At 38.2% G+C, this 22352-nt stretch overlaps 1 protein-coding gene across 1 annotated transcript; it reads right to left on the bottom strand.

The window, feature by feature from the left end:
* Positions 1 to 4910: 4910 nt before the first annotated feature.
* Positions 4911 to 11730, bottom strand: LOC116120642 (PHD finger protein ALFIN-LIKE 6-like). Its single transcript, XM_031406608.1, is given in 3 exon segments — positions 4911 to 4967; positions 8036 to 8097; positions 11361 to 11730. Coding segments are annotated over 3 exon segments (489 nt in total).
* Positions 11731 to 22352: the final 10622 nt, after the last annotated feature.

Raw genomic sequence — 22352 nt, 5'->3', positions numbered from 1 at the left:
TGAGAGATTATGTAAGGTGAATATCTTAGCCAAATCAAGTGTCCGTACATCTCTTGTATGTTTGTCCACTTTCTTGGGCATTTTTATTTGTATAGTCCAGCGACAATCTCCTGGGTTAGGGAGTTGTTGATCCATGCTTGGACGAGGTGTATGCAACTTTTTCTAATGCTTGAAGAGATGCAATTTAACTAGCGGAGAAGGGTTCCATCGATGAACCCTTCCTTATCCTTTGTGATCAACAATCGGCGGAAGTCACGGGCCCAAGTGGCATAGTTTTAGACTAGTGAGTAGTTGCTTGAAAAGTACCAACTCAACACTATCGGATGCCGAGAAGTAGAGAAGGTCGCTGGTTTGGTTGATTGGGATTATTCTGGATGATTTGGAATGTCAGTTAGATTTTTAACACCATGAACCCGAAGGGTTTGGGTCGGACCGGTTGGGTTTGGCTAGGGCAGAATTTTGACCGATCCAAAATCCTAGTCTTGGTTTTGGTTTGGTTTTCGTTGACTGGTTTAAGGGTGGTGGAGTTGTGATTTGTGGCTTGGTGTTTGGATTTATAAGAGAATTTGTTGGTTAAAATTGGTAATATGAGATTTTGTGGGTTTTTGGTAAAAGAAAAATACTAACCCAATTGCCTTGTCTACAGATTTCGGAAATTTGGCGAAGAAGGATTTTCTGAAAAGAAGGATGCTCAATCCAAAGGCCTTGATTCACTAATGCTGGAAATGTTGGTTAAAGAGGATTGCTAAGCGGAAGCAAGATTAAACATGATGCTCTAATACCGTGTCAAAGTATGAGCAAGAAAGCAAAAGAAGCAAACTTAGTTGCTGAAGAATGCCAGAGAAGAGAAGAAGAAATGTATTTCTATATATTTAAGTTTACAGTGTTTGAATTTATACAAAAAATGTAAAGCAATACTGATAAGAGCTTGAATGTTGATATTTTGTTAGTGATTTAATTTGTTTATTTATGGAAAAATGTGTTTAAAGTGTGGAATTTGGATGAATTCTTTCATAAATACCATTTATGGGATCATGAGTGCATTTTGAGTGTTTTTAGGCTCAAACAGATTTTTGAAGGGAAAAGAATGATGTCGATGGGACTCACAACGCATAGGAACAAACGGCATAGGAATCAGAGTCGAAACGAGAAAGTTGTGGCGCATCGAAGACGTTACGTAAAATCTGGAAATTCTTCATCATGAGTATGCCTCGATGTTTCTGTCATAACTTGAGCTGTAGAAGTCGGAATTTGATGATTCTAGTGGCGTTGAAAAGCTTATTCAGAGAGCTACAATGTTAATGTTGATGACTTCATCTAATTCTCAATATTACAGATTATTTGGATAGAAAGAACGATCACTGCGGCGACCATTCTTACTGCCGCGGCGATGAGTCACGGGTTTGTGTTAAGTTATTATCCTAAACCGAATCTGAATGGGCTAAGTTTTCTAATCTTTTTTCTAAGCACGACCAGAACCCTAGGGATATAAAAGAGGGTCTTTAAGAAGTTAAAAGGGGATTGGGAAGAAGGAGAAAGGACGGCCACTACTTTGGAGATCGGAATTCTTGCGATTTTCGTTCACAAATTAGAGAAGTGTTTCTATTTTCCATTCTTGAACTCATGTTATTCAATATAATGGTTGTTTTCATTACTGTATTTATGAACTAATTCTCTTTTCTAGGGCTAAAGATGTAGCCCAATTTATGAATATGTGTTGACTTTATTGTTGTTAATTCTTATTGAGCATTAATTCTAAGTTTTATTATTGTGTGTAATGATTTCAATTCTTAAGGATCCGAGAGTTGAATGATATCATGGGTTGGGTTGAGATCGAGAGATGAAACCTAATTTGTCTAAGGTAATAAAACCATAGATTGAGCGAACACTAGAGATAGGTTACCGCGATCTGTGAGGCTCTGGTAAATTCCATAGAACTTAATGATCTCTTAGCTTCTAAATTCAACTTAGAGATATTTTGGGTTGTTGCTTAAGGGTTAATTCGCTAATTGTTCGAGAGAAAGTTAGTGGAATATTAGGGAGTTTGGCCTTTAGAATAAGCTTAATTAGGTTAGCAATAATTGTCAATGCATAGGATTAAATTGGTGTGAAATCTGTGCCCTAGGTTTAGTCATATTGATTTTTACTTCAAAGTGTTTACAAATTCTGCCTTTTTTTAGTACCTAATTTTTAGTTTTTAGTTTATTTACTTCTTCATTAAATTCATTCTTAAACTTCAGTTTAATCAAATAGCAATAGAATATAATAGTTTGGTACTTGGTAGGTAGTTCCCTTGGGATTCGACACTCGTTTACTCGAGTTTTACTACTTGCACGATTTCGTACACTTGCGAAAAGCCTGTCAAATACAAGGAATGTAATCAAATGGTGTACTTACAGAATATTCCAATAAAGAGTTTCCTAGAGTCACTCCTAGATATCATGTCAATTGCTTGATTCTAGGACACATAATTCTAGCAGCAATAATCTTTTTTCCATATTACATCACAAAGGAGTATCTAACATGGTCTCTCAAGTTCGAGTCCTCTTGATGTAAAAGAAAAAGAGCAGAGGAGGATCTAACATGGTCTCTCGAGTTCAAGTCCCCGTGGCTGCTAATAGAAGTAGCCACTGAAACTCTTACTTGACCCGTAGTTCAAGAGTCCAAAGGGATTAGTTGAGATACGGGTAACTAGAGCTCTTAACTGGATGTTAGTTCCAGGGTCCCAGTGGATTAGTTGTGGTACATGTAAGCTGGCCCAGACATCTACGGTTAGATGCTGTCAGAAAATCATGGAGTTTATGCATGTGGGAAACTATGATAGCCGACCTAAATGAAACCAATCAACAAATCGATCGATCGAAATGATGGTCAAGGCCCTCCTTTTATCCCACACACATGTACACCCACACAGCTTCTAACATAATCTAAAAGGGCTAGTGAACATTAAACAACCACATAAATAGAGAACATGAATATAAATGAAGAACATGTACATAAATGAAGAACAAGAACATAAATGAAAACATAAATATTAAACATATTAAAGAACATAAATTAAAACATATATGGGATCTTTTGCTATCTATAAAATTTTCAGAGTATTACAACACCCTTGAGGTTGAGGGAAAGTTAGCAATATGAAAGAAACATGGAAGAATTATAGTAAAGATATGTAGAGAAAGTATGGAAGTGTAGAGAAAATATGGAAGAGAAAGTGAGAAACAAAAGTTTAAGTTTTACAAAGTTCCTCCTCCTCCCCGAGAAGGTAAAAGCCTTTATTTATAGATAAAAGGGATACAATCACTCATAAAGTAGACATTAAATACAAGACTAACCTTTTTTACTTTTGGGGTTTTTTTTTTTTCATTAAGTAGCCTACAATTCTTGACAAAACATAATCTTACAATACTTGACTTTTTACAAAGGATACGGGAGATATTACATTGAAAAGGCAAATTGTCATTTAGTCCACTCCTATTTTATAAAAGACACAACTATATATTTTAAGACACACAGATCTTTAATCGTCTAACAAGTTGGTAACGTGCACGAGTCTTCGTCCTGGAAGTCAAGACAACCCATTGATTGAATCCAGTCAGCAGGGATTTGTCGAGGAGATGTATCTGGATAAGTATTCGAAGAAATGTCTAGAATCTGAGATGTTTGCTTTGCAGATGAACTAGGTGCATGCATGTATTATTGTCGCTTGGATTTATGGAGATAGTAATTACGAGACTGCTGAAGCTCTTCTTCCTGCACAGTATCTGGCTGTGAGTCCAAGTACCACCATTCTGGATAGGTTGAATCGGTATCGATTTGAGCATTGATTGAACGTATGCATGTCTGTTTAGCTTGGAGTAATTTCTCAGTGTAGTCTGGAGGAAAGAGTTCCCACGGAGCATCATCGTGAAAGGATGGCCAAAATGCATCTATAATGATCTGATTTTTTTCAAAAAGGAGTTTTTGAATTGATCTAGTCTCAACAGGATGATCAAACATATTATGGACGAGGTCATATGGATAAGACCGATGAAATGTGACTTGATGCTGAGAAAAATATAGGCCATCAGATCTGATAGAGTGATGTCTGTGAAAAAACATTATAGACCATGCCATTTTGGTAGACATAGGACCTTTGTATTGGGCAAGTTGGTGAGCAAACACAGATTTCCATTTGTCGAGGGTTTTGAACCATCGGAGAAAAGTCATCAAAGAGCGTAGTTTAGGGGTTGAGGTTTACTGGTATTAGGAAATTATTTGCAACATATGATGGATCGGGAATTGAATAGCAATGTGGTATTGATGTAACATATACCAAAAGAACCATAATAATTCTTCTAGAAATATGATATCAAGTCCTGGAGGTAAACAAAAGATTTTTGAAAAGGGGTAATCTGGATGGACCCCTAACATATCATACATGGATTGACCACATTTTTCAATGCATTGAAGTTGGTAAGAAAACATGAGGGTGGAAGCATTTTCATCAATGGTACGTGTTTGAACAAGGTCATCGAATTCAGGAGGTACATCTAGAGTATGGTTTGGTGAAGATGATGATAAACAAGAACTGGACTGGAACATAAAACATGGAAGAGGTTTGGATCTAGGGTTCATGAAACCAATTTGTTTAGTTTTAGGTCTAGATAAATAATCTGCAATGGTGTTGGTGTGACCTTTGATATGCTGGACGGTGAAGGAATATTTATTGAACCATTATGCCCAGCGAAGTAACTGCTGATGTGGAACTTTTTTCTTGTGGAAACATAGCATTTGATCAAAAGACTTCATATCCGTTTCAACAAAGAAATGATGTCCAACAAGGTGGAATTCAAACCGTTCAATGACATTTTTGACTGCTAATACTTAAAAAGCTTCACATGCCCATTGAGAGTCTATGGGTTCAATCAATCCTTGAGATAAAAGCTGAGTACATTATTGTTGGGCGAGACTGAGATGTTCTGCTGACATGCCGGAATGACTAGCTTTAGTGGGATTGATATCTTCGCTCTTGATGAATGGAAGATGGATAAAGAATTTCGAATTCTTCCATAATGGATGAGCACATTTAGTGAGAAAATTAGCATGAGAATCTGCGCAAGAACGGGAAATAAGCTGGGTCTTGATCTGCTCAATAGGATTGCCTTCAATCTGGAATAAATTAGGCTGTGTGGTCCAGGATTGAAAAAACATCTTGTACCGGACACCATCAGGGAGGATTCTAAGTTTATTGAGTTTAGAATAAACATCAAAACCTAAAACCATGTCTTTCCCAAGTAGATCGGAACCAAGAACTTTATGAAAAGTGAAACACCCTGGGAAAATTTGGATTTTAATGGGTTTGCTGATCAGATGAGTAGTGAAAGTCTCACTATTAGCAGTGCAGAATATTTCCTGATGAGGTTTCCACTAAGAGGCTGGAAGGATCTTAGGGTTGATAATAGTACGAGTAGCACCAGTATCAAAGAATGCGATGATTGAAACAGGATTTGAGTATTTAGTGGGGAAGATCTGAACTTTTGCTATAGGTATGTGACATGAGAAGGCTAATGATGGAAGGGATTGTGGTGCTTGTTGGATATGGTAGAAATAGTGACAATCATCTAAATCAGAGTACTCAGTATCAGTGGCTGTAAACTGGAAAATGGTGTCTGAAGTGGGTTCGTCATCCATTGAAAACCAACTTTCAACATCATCATTAGAAAAATCGATATCTGTGAGCTGAGAAAGTTGTTGCATCATTTTGACTGACTGCTTNTTCGGAGGACTCTTCGGAGGTGATGCTGGAAAGTAGCACGGAAGAGTTTTTATCTAAGCAGGCGGCACCGTGGCAGATTGCAGAATTGGCTGAATCGCAAATGGAGAGACCGAGAGAGAGATATGTAGGAAAGGCAGCAGGTGGGGCGTGGGGAGAGTTAGGGAATGGGATGAGAAAGAGGTTAGAGGTTAGGGTTTGGGAAAATTAGATATATATACTTAGGATAATACTGTAATTAAACATATAGTATAAGGGTAAATTAGTAAAATAGACAGTACAATTTGCGGGCCAGGCCGGGCCTGAAGATATACCCATACCCGGCCCGTACCCTTGGTCGGGCCTTGAAATCAAGCCCAGGCCCAAGACCAAGCCCGTCACCTACGGGTAAAGCCCAGCCTTTTCGGGCCGGGCCGAGCCGGGTACCCAAAAATCTCGGGCCCATTGCCATCTCTATATCTGGCATTTGGATGAACAAATTTTGTCTATACTCCTGAAGACTTATCCACCAATCACGGAGAATACCACCAAATCTAGCTGTAAACTGCACAAGTACAGCGGAGACTTGGGCATTAGGTTTCAGCATCTCAACTTGTAACCAGGCCTGAAATTGATACATCCGAGTTCTCCATTTGTATGAAGGAAGATCGTCGACGGTAAAAGTGTGGAGTTTTGCTGAAGTTGTATAAGAGTCACGTTCAGTCGTAGTATGATGAGATTGTCGATACATAGGCGGAGAGTTTGGAATGGAATCATCACCTTCAGGCATCTCATCATCAACCTCAGAAACAACAGGTGGTCTAGACGATTCAGGTTGATGGGTCATCAGTTGGGGATAAACATGAGGATGTTGATCAGAAGTATTACTGTCAGAATCAAAGTTACTCTCAAATGATTCATCAGTCGAAGGTAAATCGGCTTCTAATTCTGCTTGGAAGGTAGATAGAGAATCCTGAGAAAGACCCGAAGCAGCAAAACGTTGCCTTTCTGCCATGTCTCTCAAAAAAGAGCTCATAAAATTGGAAGAGACAGGATTTTCTGAAGAGTCAGGATTAGCAGAAGGTTGGCAGTCTTCCATCATCATTATGTGCATTGGAGCCTTATCCTTAGATAAAGGACAATGAGGCTTAGGAGATGGAGGATCTGAGCGACTGGAAGAGAAAGAGTCAGGAATATCAGCGGATGGGGTCTGCGGTCTAGCAGAATACTTTTCTCGCTTCTTTTGTTCTCGTTCCAGCTTGATCTTTTCATCACGTTCTTTGCAGAGCTTGGCATATAACTGTTCAGTGTTGCCAAAAGCTTGAACAGCACCAGAAGGTATATGAGGTGAGACCAATGGTTGGCTAATTTTTGGGAAAGGGGAAAAAGAGGGTTATGGCCATGCTGTTGTGGAGATTCAAAAGGTTTGGTACTAAGACATTCAGAAAGTCTGTGGTTGTCTAAGTTTTGCTTAAGATATTCCTGCGGAGTGATGCCTTTGGGTTTTTATGACTTCATTTCTACTTCTTTTGGAGAAACTAGCTGATAACCATGAGAGCTGCTGACAATGTGCATTAATTCCTATGAGCTGATAATCTTTTTGGAGATGATCAATTGTTTTTGTAGCAAGAAATCACATAGTTTGGTTTTGAGACTGAGAGTCCACCTAATGAGCTACTAAATCGTTTTTGTTCAAGTCTGTCTGGTTTTTTTTTTGGGCTATATTTTCAGTCTGCCAATAGAACTGCTTCAGCTTGTGAGAGTTTAGGTGTGGATCCATTAGGCTATATAGCTTTGGAAGGAACAACTCTTGGTTGTGAGATGGCAGTTTCCTGAAGAGAAGGAAAATATTTATCATAATTGAAATGTTGTCCTATCTTTGAGGCTCAATGATTGGATCATCATAACAGACTGAACAGGGGGATTATGGCAAGGGTGAATGGGTTGTTTATGTTCTTTTGCAATCCACCGCAGAGACTGTCTTGATCACCTGGAAAGGCTGGTTGAAGTAAGGGGATTTGACAAGTTTGGATAGTTTTAAAGGTGGTTTGGGTTGAGGTTTCGGAGGGATGTCCCATGAGGGATTGCTGGATGGTGAATCTTTTCTGGCCGGTGGAGAATATTTGACATAATAGTCAAATTTACCAGATGGTTGACCAAGAAGACCAACTTCAGGATCATGTTCTTCAAAGCGGGAATGAAGATTAGTCTGACTGCAGCAAGCTTTCTTCTTTTTCTGGTTGAAATAGTTTCGTCTTGGAAGATAATGCTCATCGATTTCCCAAATAGGATCATCACGGCATTCCGAGCATTGGCAGTCAAGATCAAATAGAGTGTGACCAGTGACTGGATCATATTGATGGTAGACGGGAGCACCAGATTGTTGAAAAGAATGAATGGAAAGTCCAGGTTCCCGTAAATCTATTTTAAATATTTACAACGTAATTTTATTTTGCAAAGATGTAGTGAGGAATATTTTAACCACCACCGAGTTATTGGGCGAGACGATAAAAACTCTTTGGTTCATTATTTAAGATGTTTTGAATTCAATTTTTTTCGGTTGCTAATATGGGTGGTTACTGGAGGTAGGGACGGATCCAGCCATGGCCCACCCTCAATTTTTATTTTTTAATTATTAATATGTATACTTTATATATTTTGGCCCACCCTAACAAAAATATTAATCGACAAAAGTATTAATGTATAATTAATTTTTACTTTGGTCCACCCTAACAGAAATTTTTGGATCCACTACTGACTGGAGGGTTTACTCAATTGTTAACTTCAAGCTCTTAGGTTGCTAATAGGGATGGTCACCGGAAGGTTTACTCGATCGTTAACTTTAAAGTCCCGAATTGCTAATAAAGGTAGTCAATGAAAGGTTTATCCGATCGTTAACTTCAAGATCTTGAAAAATTAGTCAAAATGTACGTAAATTAGCCGAACATCTCCTATCACAAAAAAAATAAAAAAAGTGAAATAAAAAAGTTTTCCTGTTGAATGACAGTTGCATAGTATTGAACATGGACCGGTGGAAATTTTAATATATTTGTACTTTGACGTAAGGAAGGCAAAAAAAAAAAAAAGAGAAAAAAAAGTAATATATATTAATAATTTATTAGTTAATCAGGGCGTGATGAGAAATTGTGGCGCAACTTTATGGGTAGATTAGTAATATTAAAAGTTAACGACTTGGTTTAGCGCGGTAGTTTTAATTCAAAGGTTAATATCAAATAATGGAGAAGCCGACGCCATAACCACTCACATTTTTTGCAGGTCTTTAAACAGAATGACTTAAGCATCCTTAACTTTACATTTACATTTTCTTTTAAAAATTTCGAAATCAGATAAAAAGAGAGGGAGAGGGAAGAGTTAGGATCTTCTCTCCGTCTATTTCTCTTTTCCTTTTTCGAAATAACATCACATCTGCATGAGGAGGTGAGATGTGCTTACTTTTGTTTATTTATTTATTTATAATTATTAAAGAATTCATGAAGATNGATGGTGAATCTTTTCTGGCTGGTGGAGAATATTTGACATAATAGTCAAATTTACTAGACGGTTGACCAAGAAGACCAACTTCAGGATCATGTTCTTCAAATCGGGAATGAAGATCTGTCTGACTATAGCGAGCTTTCTTCTTTTTCTAGTTGAAATAGTTTCGTCTTAGAAGATAATGCTCATCGATTTCCCAAATAGAATCATCACGGCATTCCGAACATTGGCAGTCAAGATCAAATGGAGTGTGACTAGTGACTGGATCATATTGGTGATAGACAGGAGCACCAGATTGTTGAAAAGAATGAATGGAAAGTCCAAGTTCCCGTACTGCGGTAGTAGGTATGACCGGAGTAATCATGAATTGAGTTTGTCGAAAACTCAAAGGTGGATCACTGGGAGTTGCTGGAGACTTAAATCTGATAGTTGTTGTTCTGTCACTGTTATCATGCATGGTAGACTCTGTAGAAACCACCAGAGTTTCTTTTTTGTTAAGAGACTCATAACTCGTCACCCCAGAGTCGGGTAACAATTTAATCAAATCATCTCTAGAAATTTGCCGGGGAATATTGATGCAGTGAGGAGTATTCTGAGAGTCAACAGTAAGGAGCAGTGCATTAGTAGTCGTAGGGATAGCGAGATCAAGAGCATGGTCTTGGATTCGCCAAACCATTTGATAATGCAAAGTAGCTGCAATACTTCCTGGATTTAAATCTGCACCAACGATCTGTAATTGAACTTTAAGAGCCTTGGAGCAATGAACATCAGAGAGAGACATGTTGAAATTAGGAAACAGTGTCATAATGATTGTCCCAGCATTCAAAGTTGTCTGTGCTATCCCTATACAACCATGTTGATATTGGACAAATCTGGTGTCCAATAAAGCAATTCAAACAGAGACTATGAGTCCTTTTTTACCATGATAAGATAGAGCGAACTGGATAGCGCCAAAGTGCACATGAGAGTATCCTTCACGGATCCATTGAGTAATGGATTCTTGAGGGATTTCCAAAGTAACATATTGTTCTTGGGATGTGGCTGGAATTTGACATTTGTCAAAAGTACTAGTCTGGACATACTCTTTGACTGGCTTTCTGGAAGGACGGATAAGAGTTTTAAAGGTTTTAGACAAAGAAGACGAGGACTTGGAAAAGGCTATATAAAGATTTACAATAGGAGGGATAGTGTCTTGGACTTTTTGATTTTCTGGGATATAAGATATTTCATACAAACTGTCTATTTTAGAAGAAGATCTAGATAAGCTAGCATTTATGGGAGCAAGAAACATAGATAAAGCTGAAGAGGATTCCATGTTCGTAAGTTCAACCTCTTGGATGTGTAATATCATCTCAAATGGTAAGGATAGCGCAAGACCCAAATAGTAAACAAAAAATAAAACATAACGTATGAAACAGAGAAATAAAACATAACCAAAACTTAGAGGATCCAATATCTGAGGGAAGGTAATCCTCTGCACACGCAGAAATTGGAACTAATAAGTAACTTAAAGAAGCTAATATCCGAGGGGAGGTAATCCTCCGCACACGCAGAAATTGGAATCGATAAATGGTTTGGCTCTGATACCACACGGATTACTAGACCTTAGAGATTTTAAATTAATTTAATATTGTTATGGATCAATGTTAGAATAGCAATATTTTATTATATTTATATAAATCCAATGATTTTCAAGAAGTGACGTGTATTTTTAAAGCTCACATGTTTCATTTTTTAAATCGATTACTAATTCAACATTATAACCTCAAATTCTACAAGCTTCTAGCAAAACATAAGTGTACATGTACATAAATTGACGCCAAATCGGAGCGGCGAGCCACTTGCCAACCGGAACGACGGCACTCACGACACCCGCAATATTCTCGGCAGGTTCCACCATTTTCAATTCTAGAAGAGAAGAAAAGCAAATGAAAATGAAAGAGAGATAATAAGGGAATGGAAGAGATTGTGTTTTTGTTTTGTAAGTAGGACGGGAGAGTCCTTTTCTTTTTTTTTTTTTTTCGGTTGATTGAGGATTGAGGGAATGGGAGAGAGATTTCATGCTTCGGTTGAGTTTAAGCTAGGGACTTGTGAGAGAAATGGGAATTTAGTTGAGTTTATCTCTAAAAGAGTTTCTTCCTTTCATTCTTACCAAATCCATAGTGTGCACCAAAGTAGAATGCAACAGCAAGAAACCAAGAATCGCTATGCATTGCAACCAACGATAACCAATCTTCCTCCTGCATTCCATCCCTCGTAAAGTTTATACCTAAATCAGGCTCAGGAAGCTCAGAAGGCACTTCCTCAACAGGTAGGTCAACTTTCCATGTCTCATTAGGAAGTCCGTATAGGCACAAATTCTCCTTTTAAGGATCGCACTACTGGTAAAACTTCTCAACGTCAATAGTTAAAGCCTTGATCAAGCCAGCTCGTCTGCCCTTGAAGTCGCCGAAGAATTCCTCGACAGTTCTAAGTATTGGCTGCGGTATTCCCTCCATAAACACTTGTACAACAATGGGTTTGCGGGTATTGAAGAGAACAAGAAGAAGAAGAGTCAAATGAAAGGAATTTTATAAGAAAGGGTCTAAAAAAGGCTTAATTTGGGAATTAGGGTTTTTGTTCGAGGGTTTGAATTGACAAAATTGGGTTTTAAAAAAAAAAAAAAACACAATTTTGAAAGGAACCCAAAAGACATTAATGGACCCCATTCAAGCCAGGAAACATTATGCAATACAATGGGCTAGAGCCCACACCAAAAGCCCATTACTTTAGACCAAATTTTGAGAAATTTCTTGAGTTTAAATTGACCCTCTACATACAGTATAATAACAAAAATTCTCTTGAAGTTTCTCAAACAACAAAAATATATTTGACTATGGTAAATATTTATTAACTCTTAATATTATAAGTTCTAATGATTTATTAACAATAGAGGGAGTTTTGTTATTTCATAAATCTTTGAGATATTCCTCCTCTAATCTATCTATGCACAATGTGATATTATATGTTTTCATGATCAACTCTAATTTAATTAGCTTTTCAACTTTCACTTAGAAAGAGAATTAAATTCATCACAAAAAATGATCTGGATTTTACGAGATTAAATTACTCATTTTTCTTATTTTATGTCTTTCAAACATTAGCATCCACTAAAAAAAACGTGCCATATAATTTTCACATGAGAATCTAAATAATTCCAATAAAAGAATTCATTTCAACATATTATATTTTATTTGTGATTGATTCAATAATATTATCATATTAATTTTATCTATCATCGAGACATTTCTATGATTATTATTACTACATTTTGTACATAGCAAATGATTAAATAGTTATTATAAAAAAAAAATAAAAAAAAATAAAAAAAATAAAAAAAACGCCATTACCTAGTACATTTATCATCAAAGCTCACATATGTTTCACCTTTTAAAGCACTTCTATTCAAGATTATAATTTATAACCTCAAATCTATGAGCTTCTATATATATTAAATATTTACCATTTTCAAGGATAGTTAATCCAACAAAATTTTATGAAGAAAAATAAGCTCTCTATAACCTTTATGTGTTTCTTTTGGTTGACATATATATTCTTATCTATAAATGTTCACATTTTTTTTTCAAATCAGTTCGATAATATTATTGATTAATAGATCTTCATTGAAAAAGATATTTAGTATAGTTATCATGAAAAAGTATAAGAGACATACATTTGTATATTTTTCAAATTAATTTAATAATGTTATCGTTCAATGTTAGAATAAAAATATTGTATTATATTTATGTTAATCCAAAAATTTTCACGAACAGACATGTATTTTCAAAGCTCACGTGTTTAATTTTTTAAATCAATTTCTAATTCAACATTATAACCTTAAATTCTACAAGCTTCTAGCACAACCTGAGTGTTTTATGTTGTATTATAATTGGACCACTCTAGATTTTTGAAAATAAGAAACAAGAGAGTTTGATGTTAGAGTTTCCTTGACATTGAAGAGACCTCTCATTTTCTTATTACTAGATGTATAATCAGGGGTTTAGCTAATATTTTTAATTGATGGGGTCAAAAGATTTAAGTTGATTAATTTACAATAAAATATATATTGAAGTAATAAACATAAAAAAAAAAAATTAATCTAAAAATTTAATTTTAAAAGTTATACATACCAAATTATCAAATAACAAAAAATGAATATCATCTTACCTTATGACTTCTAAAAGAGTAGTCTTTCTTGATTAATCCAACTAAAAGAAGAAGAAAGTATAAGAGAAAATAAGAGAAACTAATGAAGAGAGAAAATGTGAAAAAAAAAAAAAAAAAGGATTTTTTCGAACCTCGAGATCGATAAAATATGAAAATAATTTAGTGGAGTCAATAAATTATGGATGATTTTTAGTGGGTCATGTATCAAAATTGTTAATTACTGTAAAATACATACATGTTTTTAATAATATCATAATTCGGTGGGGTCACTGGGTATACTTTGGCTACAACCCCTACGCATAACCACATTACATAAATTAAGTTAGATAAATTTGTATGATATGACATAATTAAATACGATACAATGATATTACATATGTCTATATCAAATAATCCAAATGAAAAGTTTACATGTATTCATCAACTGTGTCTAAAGGGGCCTTATCATGGGTAGTATGTGCATGTAACTCTTAGGTGTTCCTTAATTTGTTATAAACGTTTTTTAAAAGCTTGAGAGCATAACCATGCAGATTGTGTATCCAAAACAAACAATATTTGGCTTACTAACTTTGACCGTTCACATTCAGTTCGTACATTAAAAACTATAAGAAACAAGAAATCATAAATTATATTTAAAAAATTTCGAATGTAAACACTATAGACTGTAGATGTAAAAATCTATCTATACGGAAAGAGGGACTGATCCCGTGAGGTTGATGTCACTAGTGATCTGCTTCACCTGCACACATAAGGAAACAAACGTGAAGCGATGGAAAACACTAGGGGGATGTTTGCCGTAAGCACTCCGACGCTCAAGTTAGTAAGGCTGAATGAGGCTAATTTAGTGAGGGCTAGGGAGAAGAAAGTTATCGGAAGTCTAGTCGGAAACTGTGACTATGGCTATAATGCGAAGTTCTCAAGAGTAGGAACTTCAGGATCTGAGGGTGTAATGTCCATCTCTCTTGTAAGAGGGCTGGACCCTGTTTATATAGTGACTGTCTGATCTCTGAGTCCTGGTAGGACTGGGAGTCCTTGTGATGATAATCTTCTCCAAAGGTGTAGCCTTTGGCTCCCTTATCTCAGCAGGAAAGGGAGTTCGAATGTGCCTTGTATTCGGACCTTGGAGGAGTTAGGATAGTAATTGACTTCTTTAGCAGAGTTCAAGTAGGAAAGTGCTTCGTAAGCGACTGTGGGCTCCGAGTTGATTGTAAGCCCAATAGGTGTTCAAGGATTGGGAGGCTTGGGTCTAAACGGTGATGAGTTGAGAAGGTATATTGAATGGGCCTCATCTGCAGAATTCTGATTTGGGCCCTATCAAATTTGGGCCCGAGCTTCCAGCTTGGATGAAGGCGTATTCGTCTTTGGGTCTATTTAGGCTAAGGACATTTTTTGACCCTAATAGTTTGTCCCACACTCTTTGAGTTAAGGAATGCTTAACTTAGAGAGTAGACATTGCTTGGAGGTGTATCAGATTGGCTTCCTCGATCGTCCGACTGAACGTTGCCGTGTCAGTTGTTAGCGAGGCCTACGGTATGCCAGACCAGGCAGATATGGGTGGCATGTGGTCATGAATGCACTTGGTGCCTTTGACCAAGTGGGAGTATAAAATCGATCCATGGGGTGCCGTCCATCGGTGTGTGGAGCTGAGCGAGCGGGTGCATGAATGAACTATCTGGTGACGGTGCACTCGCTCGATGCGTCAGACCGAGTATGTGGATGAACGAATATCTTGTGACATCGTACTCGGTCGACGTGTCTGAATGAGTATTTGAATGAATGATTATCTTGGGAGGGTGTATTTGCTCGATGCCTGGCCGAGTGGATTCCATTCGACCCAGCATGGGGTGTACTGGTCGAGCCCGAGCGAAGCGACGTACGCACGCTTGCATTCCGTGCATTCCCAGATTGCCCGTCCGGGATGGCCAAGTAAGTTGATAGCCTTCATCTTGGCTGTTGATTGTTTCGAAGCTAAAAAGGGTCGGGCTGTCGGTTTAGGCTGGTTGCCCGGTTGGCCCTAACATAGACCACTAATCATAATAATAATGTATTTTAATGATAATTTAATGGCTCTTAAGTTATGTTACATGAGATGATTAAATTTAACATTAAAATATTTAAAATTATATCTAATCAATATTAAAGAAGTTAGCCTACTTGCTTCCATAAACAAGCTGCCAAGAACTATGTCGGCTAGTCCCACTAATTTATGTCTTCTCCTGATAAACTGGGGGCCTACCACACCGCCCCACTGAATAAGGCTATTTGGGCGTGGTCAGCCCAAACCAGTTCACTGCCTTTAGTGTGAAGCCCGAAACCTTTTCTCATGGGTTATTTGTTCGCATTGTAGTTATACACATACGGCTGATCATTGATATTTGATGGCCATTGACGTAACCAGATCATCGGATTGATTGGACCCGCAATTAATCTAGGCCATGCGGTTTGACTTCCACGTCAGATAACTTTAGTGAGAGCTGGCAGTGCACATGCTTTGTTGTCATTTTCGTGCTCACGCGCACATGAAACTGCTAAATGCAAGCGTACGCGCAGGTAGTGCTCACGCCCACATGAAACTGCCAAACAGAGGCATACGCGCAGGCAGTATCAATAAGTTCGACACGCTTTTTTCCTTTTTAAAATTTTTTTTTTTTTCTTTGAGGGTTCATTTGGTTCATTTAATTTTTAAGATTTCGTTATTTGGTTTGCAAGTAATAAAATATTATAGATATCTTTTATTATAAATAGTATTTATTATTTTACGGCCAAAGATTTGGCTTTTTCACGATCATAGAAATGGCATTTTCACGGCCATAGATCTGACTGTTTTCGACCATATATTAAAGATCCATGGTCAGAAACGATCTTACCGATATACGGCCGGTTAATTCTCGTTGGTTGTGTTTAAGATAATATATTGTTAAAAGACATATGAGATGTCCAAAATATGTTTAGTTATAAAGAAAGCAATAAAAGAATTTTGGTAATTCAAATTGGGTTGAAATTCACCTTTTCAAAAACTGATAAATAACTTGGGCATTGCTTGAGACTGCTAGAGTAGGGTATAATGATATTAACCTTGCTCAGGCGGACTTTTTTAATAATTTATATAGCTCATATTGATAGTTACATGTAATCTATTATATAAACTATCAATATTACCCATATAAAATATCAAAAAGACCATTCGAACAAGATTAATATCATTATACCCAACTTGAGTGAGTTAATATCATTGTACCCAACTTGAGCAACTCAAGTTTATTCAATTTTTTGAGAAATTAGTTCTTAAAATTTATTTCTGCAATTTTTTTTTTCCTAAATGTATTATCTCACTTATATTAAACACATATGAACATGGTATTTACCCATATATTTCTACAACTTTTTTTTCCTAAATGTATTATCTCACTTATTGTTGTCTGTGGTTTTTCTGCCATGCTCGAGCCAACGCGAGGATATAACTCGGCCTAGAATGATCTCGGCAACTATGATTGATCGACCCAGCATAAGCTCGTCAAGCCGTAGCTCGACCCAGCACAAGCTAGTCGCGGACAATCCTAGGAATTAATCAATCAATCCCCAAATTACTTCAGATCCCAGATATCGCGGGAATGACTAGATCAACAGTTATCGTTGTGTGATCATAGCGCTCAATCGCAAGGATATCGGAATTGTGATTCAAATCATTTGTAATTCCCTTAATTTCGCTCTTTCCTTTATGTAAATCTTGTATATAAACCCCCCTAAAACAATGAGGAGAAGGATATGAATTCTGAATAAAAACTACATTGTAAGCTCTCACAACATATAAAAAAAACACAGTGGACGTAGGTTGTTAACTTCTCCAAACCACTTTAAAAGTTCTCTTTGTCATTTACTTTCTGGCACTATCATTCACTCATCGCTGATTACTCGTAATCACGTACACATCAATTCCGATCTCAACAAGGTCGATCGGATTTCCCTGGTTGGTGCAGATTTCTGTATCAACATTTTGGCATTAGAAGAAGGGCCTCGGCCACTATTTCAAATATCCCAGCAAACATTCGCTGCGGTTTACTTGTCTTAAGACCAAAATGGTGTTCACCAGATCAAGAACTACCATCGAAAATCACGAGAACGTAGAAACCACCCACCAAGAGGTGCATCAAGAGAACGCTGGAAGCCGACCACCGATGCCACCAGCTTAGCACGCCAAAAACAATCAGGGGGCAGGGACATCAAATCTCGAGAACGGCCAGCTGATGGAGATGATCAGAACAAGGGTTGCATAGGCGATGCAACAGAACGTGGCTGAGCTGAAGAACCAACAACCAGTTGCCCAGAACGCCGACCAACCGCGCTTTACCACCATTACCCTAACAGGTATGAATTCTATAGGTCGACAGTTCGTTTCATCACCTCCAGGGGGTGATCAACACCGCCAACCTCGTAGTCAGCCCCTCACGCACGAGCGAGAGTCCCGCGGGCAAACGAACCCCAGGAGGCGACTGGGGAAGCAGTTGTTGAGGGAAAGTGAAGGCAACAGACACCACCAAGAAGCTCAGCTGTATCCCCAGCGTCATCGTGCCAGTTTTAACCCATGCCCAAGACAAGATCGATCTTCATAGGCTCGCGAAGCGATCCATGTGCGTCAATCTGCCAATGACCAATGTTCCGGTTATGACTGATGTCGTGAGCAACACACTAACGAGCGTGATAGCACCTAAAACCTAGCCATCATGACTTGACCTCATGTATCAATGCGCCCATTAGAGGAGCTTTGCAAGCGACAAACTTGCAAACCCACTTGCTCGAGGTATAGCTTAACAAAGCCAACCAAGGGAACCAAAATGAAGACTTGGACCGCATGCAAAGTATGCTCGATGATCTAAAGGCTAGCTAGAACAACTTGGTGGAAGAAATAGTAAGTTCCCCATTTACGGAGGAAGTTGGTCAAGCCCCGCTCCCACAAGGATTCAGGGTACCAAAAAGTAAGTTCGATGAGAGGGGGGACCCCAGAGATCACCTCGACAACTTTAATGACCTGATGAAGCTACACAAGGTCAGTGACTTAGCGAAATGTCGATGCTTCACCGTCACATTAGTTAGTGATGCCAAGAGGTGATACAAACGACTCAAGGAAAACTCTATCAACTCCTGACAACAATTCTTCGCAGTATATCTACAGCAGTTTTAGGTAAAGAGACAGTTCGCAATGCCGCTCAACTACTTGAGCAACATTTGCCAAGAGCGAGACGAATCGCTAACCTCGTATTTAATGAGGTTCCGGAACGAGTAGGCAAAAGTCGTTGATGCCCCCGAAGAATCCATTTAGACTCTCCTGATCGCAGAGATCAGACCTAACATGGAGATGTGGAAAGAGCTCCAGAGCAAAGACCATGTGAGCTTGGCCAAATTCTAATAGATGGCCGCAAACTACCAACGAGTAGAGAGCTTGCTAGATAAGAGACAAGATTGCCCCTCAGATAACCGTGGAGATCAAGACCGCAGAAACAGGGATCGTAACAGATTCCCAAAGAAATAGAGAGTAGATAATCGTAGAGACAGGTAGCTATTCCCATGGTATACAAAATACACCTCTTTACTCAAAACATCACCCACATCTATGAGGTATCCCGAGAGGCGAAGAGGCTGCCAACTCCAAAAAGAATGAGAGGGGTTCCAGGAAGAAGAGATCGGCAAAAATATTGCCGGTATCACAAAGATGCCGGGCACAATACAAATGATTATCGGGCTCTGAAGGACGCCATCGAGGACCTGATAAGAAGAGGTCATTTGAAAGAATTTGTTAAGGCAAAACTAGCTCGAGAGTATCTTGGCAAGCAAAGTAACTAGGTCCCAAGCCAGATACAAACCCTGGCTCAATAATCTCCGCTAAACCCCAATGAGGTCTTCGTGGATATGATCCACAGAGGATCGGATACAGTGGGAAGCTTGAGACGAGCCTGCAAGCAATACACTCAGGAGGCCAAAATGAACTCGATCCCCTGAATAATGAGTTACGAGCAGAAGCCGGCCAAGCGGCCCAAACAAGAAAGTGAGGTAGTGGGGTTCACAATCGATGAGTGCGAAACATCCCCTCGTCACAATCATGACGCAATTCTAATCGCAGCTAGGATTGGCAACGCAAGAGTATTAAGGGTTATAGTCAACAACGGGAGCGCGATAAACATTATTTTTTTGGGAACCTTCCGAGGAATGGGATGCACAGAAAGAAACCTGCGAGTGTGCCCTTCGCCGCTGTATGGGTTCACTAGGGATAGCCTGGTTCCCAAAGGTACTATCGACCTTCCTGTAATTTTGGGTGTCGAACCGAAGGTCAGAACTGTGATGGCTAAATTCCTGGTGGTGAACTGCCTAACCACGTTAACATCATCCTTGGAAGGCCAATCCTGGATGATTTAAGCGTGGTCACATCGGTGTGCTGCCAAGCAATGAAATTTTTGACTCTCAAGGGAGTCACGACAATCAGAAGCTGCATTAAAGAATCACGAGAATGTTATAATTGGGCTATAAACACCGCACAGAAATGGCCGCAGCCAAAGACCATGATCATCGCAGAATCCAAACCAAACCCCGGACTTCTAGAAGACACCATAAATCCTCGCACCACAAAGAGGAGTCCGCTACAGGACCAACCAAGGAGTTGAAATGAGTAAGTGTTAGCGAGGAGGATCCAACTCGCATACTAAAAATTGGCAACAGCTTGAGCAGAGTGATGGCGATCTAGTCAAGTTCCTAAAGAAGAACCTCAACGTATTTGCGTGGGTGCATGCTGATATGGTTGGGATCAGCCCCTAAGTGATATGCCACAGGTTAAACCTCGACCCACAAGCTCAACCACAAGATAGAAAAGAAGGGTCATGGATGCAGAGCGCTCTCAAGCGCTTAAAGATGAAATCGACAAACTCCTAGAAATCAACTTCATCAAGGAAGTCAGGTACCCGAATTGGCTCGCCAACCTAGTCGTAGTCAAGAAGTCGAATAGCAAGTGGCAGACTTGCGTTGACTTCACGGATCTAAATAAAGCTTGTCCGAAAGACAGCTTTCCGTTACCACGGATCAACCAGCTTGTAGATACGACAATGGAAAATGCATTACTTAGCTTTATAGACGCGTACTCGGGATATAACCAAATCCTAATGTACCAACCTGATGAAGAGCATGCTTCTTTTATTACTAACTGTGGAATTTATTGTTACAAGATTATGCCGTTTGCCGTCAAGAATGCTAGCGTGACCTACCAGTGCTTGGTGAACAAGATGTTTGCCAATAAAATTGGCCATTCCATGGAAGTATACATCAACAATATGCTCGTCAAATCAAAGGTCGCTGAAAGTCATATTGAGCACCTGGGGGAAATGTTCGACATCCTTAGAAAGTATCAAATGAAGCTCAATCCATTGAAATGTGCTTTCGGAGTGAGCTCCTGGAAATTCCTAGGCTTTCTCGTAAACCAACGAGGTATAGAAGCTAACCCGGAGAAGATTCAGGCCTTGCTCAAATGAAAAACCCGACTGGCATTAAACAGGTACAAGCCAGGTTAACTCCCCTAGAGCAGTTGTCGCACCCGCAAGAGTGAGCTTCTTCTTGGCTACGCTTTTTTGGAGGCCGCCAGCATACATGTAACGCCTAATGGAGGTACGTAATTTAATTTATGCTCTTATACCTTTAGTTGATTTTTGTTAAAGATATTTTGAGAAAAATGTGAAGAAAATCCCTTAAATTTTCATTAAGGGTAAAATGGTCTTTTCACTCAAAATTAGATGAAAAACCGGGGAGTGAAAAGAAGTAGAATTTCATGGAGAATTCTTGGATGTGAGGGCATTGTGGTAATTGCCTAAGGGACATAGATGGAATTTCTTCTAAAGTGTAAGGGCAAAATGGGAAAGAAAGCATATTATATGAGTTATTAAGGCTTCAAGCACACAAACCCTCTCATTCTTTACACCCCACACGTCACTTCTCTTCTCAATTTCTCTCATCTTTTCATCAAATTTCCAAGGGATTTTAGAGGGCTTTTGGTTGGATTTTGGTGGAGATTTGCTCCTAAGCATCAAAAGGTAAGGATTCTTACTATAGATGTGAGATTTAATTTTTACAAGTGTTGAATTCTTATAGATTTTATGCTTAGGGTTTTAGAGAACGAACAACTCTATTAAAGAAGAGGAATTCTAGTGGAATTACTCAAGCACAAGGTAAGTAAATCCTACCCTAAGTATGCTTTAAGTTATGTTGTGTAGAGAATTTTCTTTTGCATATATATGTGTTATATGTAGAATTGTTCATGGATTTGGTGTTGAATGATGATTAGAACCTATCCATGAGAAGTTGTGTTGGTGTATTTGATACTTGATGAATGTTTGGTTGAAATTTGGAAGAATTGAAGTGGAAATTCTGGAGTGTGTTTTTTGGGCAGATTTGGCGTTAATTATGGAGGATGTCATTCCAAATTTTTGGTGGTCTAGAATAGAGATAGAAGATTAGCCAAAGTAGTGTTGATTTGTGCACATGAATTGTTTGATGAAATGCCAAAGAGAAGAGCATGTATGAGTATGATTATGTGTTGCTTTGGGATGAGTTTGTAGATGGTAGAGAATGACATGTTTGTATTCCATAATGCATAATTGCATTTAAACATGTGAATTTAGAAAGAATTATAAGTATAAAACCATCTACATGCATACATATTCATAAGAGCATGAAAAAGCACTAAAATATGTTAAAGAGAAAATAGAAAGAAATGAGAATATTAAAGATATTCAAATCTGAATTTTTATTTAAAGAAGAGTACAAAGAAAAGAAAGAAAGAAGAGAAATAGAAAATAGAAAACAGAAAAGAAATTGCATTCTTTATGCATTTATGCACATGCATCATGACATTTGTTTCTCTAGTTGTACTTACATGTTA

This window comes from Pistacia vera, unplaced genomic scaffold (assembly GCF_008641045.1).
Source record: "Pistacia vera cultivar Batoury unplaced genomic scaffold, PisVer_v2 Contig1262, whole genome shotgun sequence".
In the NCBI taxonomy this organism is placed as follows: Eukaryota; Viridiplantae; Streptophyta; class Magnoliopsida; order Sapindales; family Anacardiaceae; genus Pistacia; species Pistacia vera.
Note: the sequence above shows the minus strand (reverse complement) of the source record. Positions and strands in the feature narration are given on the sequence as shown.